This window comes from Sprattus sprattus (assembly GCF_963457725.1).
Source record: "Sprattus sprattus genome assembly, chromosome: 4".
Taxonomy (NCBI): Eukaryota; Metazoa; Chordata; class Actinopteri; order Clupeiformes; family Clupeidae; genus Sprattus; species Sprattus sprattus.
Genome location: NC_137923.1, coordinates 2696064 through 2699698, shown reverse-complemented (window position 1 = coordinate 2699698; position 3635 = coordinate 2696064). Strand labels below are relative to the sequence as shown.

At 43.6% G+C, this 3635-nt stretch overlaps 1 protein-coding gene across 1 annotated transcript; it reads right to left on the bottom strand.

Moving 5' to 3' along the window:
• Window positions 1-182: 182 nt before the first annotated feature.
• Window positions 183-3332, bottom strand: toe1 (target of EGR1, exonuclease). Its single transcript, XM_080837273.1, has 7 exons — window positions 2995-3332; window positions 2817-2857; window positions 2023-2119; window positions 1757-1915; window positions 1399-1658; window positions 1150-1312; window positions 183-990 (listed from the first exon to the last, which is right to left on the bottom strand). Exons 1-7 carry the CDS (start codon window positions 3106-3108, stop codon window positions 253-255), a joined length of 1572 nt encoding a protein of 523 aa, XP_080693399.1. The 5' UTR covers window positions 3109-3332; the 3' UTR covers window positions 183-252.
• Between the last annotated feature and the right edge of the window lie 303 nt (window positions 3333-3635).

Here is a 3635-nt window from a genome sequence, read left to right as displayed (position 1 = left end):
ATATCCAATCAATACAAATAAAACAACTTTCTATGTAAGTGAATTTATTTTTTTGTCATATTCCTCCAAACATCCTTTGGAAGAACCATTTCATCTTTAATGACTCATAATCTCAATAAAAACCTTTTACAAATTTTAATAAAACGTAAGTAGGAACAGGACATGTTGTCATCTGTACACCAGTAGACTTAATAAGTCATTAATAACAAAACCATTTTAAACAAGACTGCAGTGGGAAATCTTTATGCCGTATCATATCGTTTCCTTCTTTGGAGTTGTATCATTACTCTTACGCTTTCCCCAGACTATGTCCATTTTATGCATGTGTGCTTTGGACGACTTAGAAAAGGTGCTCTTTACCACCTGTAAGGGCACCGATTTACCACTAAGGTAGAGCTTGTTCAGGCAGCCAGGCAGCCATGTTTCTGGGCTTGACTCCTCAGGCTTGGTTGCCAGAGAATTGGCATAGGAAAAGATGTATCCCGTCATGAAGGCATCAAATCCCGCTCTGTGTGTCCCTCCCTCGACCTTCTTGTCTCCTGCATCTTTTTTCCCAGCGCTGGCAGAGGTTGATGAGGGGTCCCCATCTTGGGCAGAGGGTGGTGAGGGTTCCCCATCCGGAGCCTCAGATTTAACCGTTCCTCCCACCTCTCCGGCTGTTCCCAGCGTCTCAGGGTCCATGCGTCCTGCATCTGAATGGCCTTCTTCTCGAAGGTCTTCAATAATCTCAGCGGCAGCAGTGGCACAGTTCTTCTCATCTCCCTTGTTCTTTCCTTCTTCTTCCTCTAAATCAATGATCTCCAGGTGAGCCTGCTTGCTTGCGGGAGCGTCCGCACCCTCTTCACACTGTTCCTTGGATCCCTTCTGTTTCCCCCTCTTTCGCTTCCTCTTCTGACGCTTGCTATCCTTGGTCTTCTCGTCCTGCTGGATGATCAGGTCTGTGTCGTGTGACATGGGACACTGAGACCCATTAGGACACCACCCGTAAGCCTAAGGAGAGGAAGCGGACATGTCACCAACCCGAATAATGGTTTGAAACGTGGAATGTTCCGAGTATGATAAACCTTACCGCTCAGGGAAATAAAGTTTGTTTTGTATCGCGCTCACCGGCTTCTCAGGGACATGCAAGAGCCTTACTGTGATACTTACTGAGAACTGTATGCAGACCTCTGCTGCGCCTCCAACACCGTTGCCATCAGTGCAGGGCCTGTAGTCCACGTAACTCTGCTGGTTCCCTGTGTAGTTACAGAACTCCAGGACCAAATTAGGTTGCTTGCCACCTGCCTGAATGGATTTGCTATTATCCAGTTTGCTGTGTGAGAATAAAAGAGCCGGTTAAGAGATAAGGTTATGGATTTCATAGTGCTACTTTTTTTCCAAGTGTTGAACTTCACATACCATTTCTTAAAGGCGTACTCCAGATAAGAGGCAACGAGGCGCAGCTCGTACTCCGTGGCATACTTGGTGTCATAGATCCCTGCTGGGAACATCTCAGAGAGGTCTGCAGTAAATGTACCCAGCCGCTCAGGCAAATGAGCATAGAAGCACTGGTATAGAAAAACCATGTCGACCAACCCATTATGCACAACCAAAGGCTTGCGAGCTCTCAGGAGCTCCACAAAAAGATTGCGAACATTGCACGCATGAACATCACCACCCTTAAAGCACAAGAGAGAGAGAGAAGGTTAGAAGGTTAGGGATACAGTGAAGTACTTTTTAAGTGGTTAAGCATTCAAAGTATAGTTTTCCCATGTACCTTATCATTGCCCTTATGGTAAGGGACTCCTTGTGCGTACTGCTTGTTGAAATCAAAACCATGTTGCACAAGGAACTGGACTGACTGGGGTTCAATTACATACTCCTCTGAGCAGAGTAATGTCAAGTTGTATACTTGCACAAAGTAAGTATGTTCGGGCTGAAAATGATAATTAACATGAATGATTAAACACACAGTATAAGGATTAAACACACATTGTTAATGACTGAACAATTGCTGATATGTAAATACAGGTAAAATCTTACTTTGTCTTCAAGTCTCTTGAAACACGCTATACCGACTGACAGAATGGAGCGTGTACGAGCTGCATGACAAACTGCCTTATAACGGTCTTCTATGGACCTGGAAAAAAAAAACAGGCATATCTTAGTCCACCGCGAATTCCACAGGGTGACCAGAGGTCCTCTTTTACCCGGACGACATGTCCTCTTTTTGAGGCCTAAAAAATGGGTCGGGCAGGGATTCCAAAATTGTCTGGGATTTTGCCTCGTCGGATATTTGTGTTTCTCTGGGTCCTTCACAAACTAGTTTTTACGCCCTTAAACGTTCCACCTTCTTGCCCGAGCTCTGACTGCAGAGAGAACTGTCATTGGTCGACTGCCCTCTCATTGTCGCCAGATGCACGATAATTATCCTCCAAAGACGATAATTTTGAGCAATTGGCACGATACTTCGCCATTTCCAATCCGGCAACACTGAGCACCTTGCCGCCTTCACTGGTTGCATTGTTTACAACAGCACATGAAATCTGCATGTGGAAAAGATGTCCAAACTTTGTCGTGGGAGGAGGGGGCGGGGTCACGTGTATGCTATACACTACCACGCCCCCTCCCCCGCGACGAGTGTCCTCTTTTTCACCCTACATTAAGAATATTTCTAATTAAACCTGTTCAATAATTGGGGCATCCACATCGTTAGAGGAAGGGTAATGAGAGAAAGGTTATGGAATCATGGAAATTCTGTACAAATCACAGATAACATGACCAATTCAGAAATGCTACACCCTTAGCCTGCTTAGGTTCGTGAGTTCTATACTTACTCCGCCATAAGAGTCTTTCTGTTTCCCAAACCGCTCAGTTCCTAAAAGAGAGTCATGGTCATGCATCCATCATGCCAAAGAGAAACGTTAACTTTTTTGCCCCTTTACAACAGTGTTCGCATTATATTATTAACATTACTGTATGCTATTAACGTAGCAACGTTTGTTGATATCTCACCGTGTCCAGAGATATGAAAGATGATGATTTAATGGCCAACAACATTGCTGGCCACATCTCTTTGAAATTATTGCTCTGCACATCCACAACAGGGATCACCATCGAGGATTCCATATTATTCTTGGGTCGATCATACACTAACGTTTAACTTTTTTGGGAAATAACGTTACCGAGAGTATACCTTAAACACACATGGGCTAGATAGTCATGCACATGACTCTTACAAGTGGAAGACTAACAGATATAAGTTGCTATAACCAGTAGTTACACGCATTAATCCATTAACACGCTTCCAATAATCTATATCGATATGCGTGTGCTCAGATGTTGTCTGAATATTTCAGTAGTACACTAAGCACACAACCACTTCACTTCTCATAGCTTGAATCTACAAGCACGTGGTTTCGTCACAGAGGCCAGATGGACCCTTACTGATGTCTGTAGTAAAGGCATGGGGGAAATTGACACTATATCATACGCTAAAGTCATCAAAAAAATTGCATCTTTGCATTTTTTGTGTTCATACAAATGTACGTTCACATAATTGACTAATATAAGACGGGGGACTTTTATGTCCTGTAATTTGAATTATATGAACAGAAAAATTGAATCAGGCCAATCTTGGGGAAACCCTTGTAAGT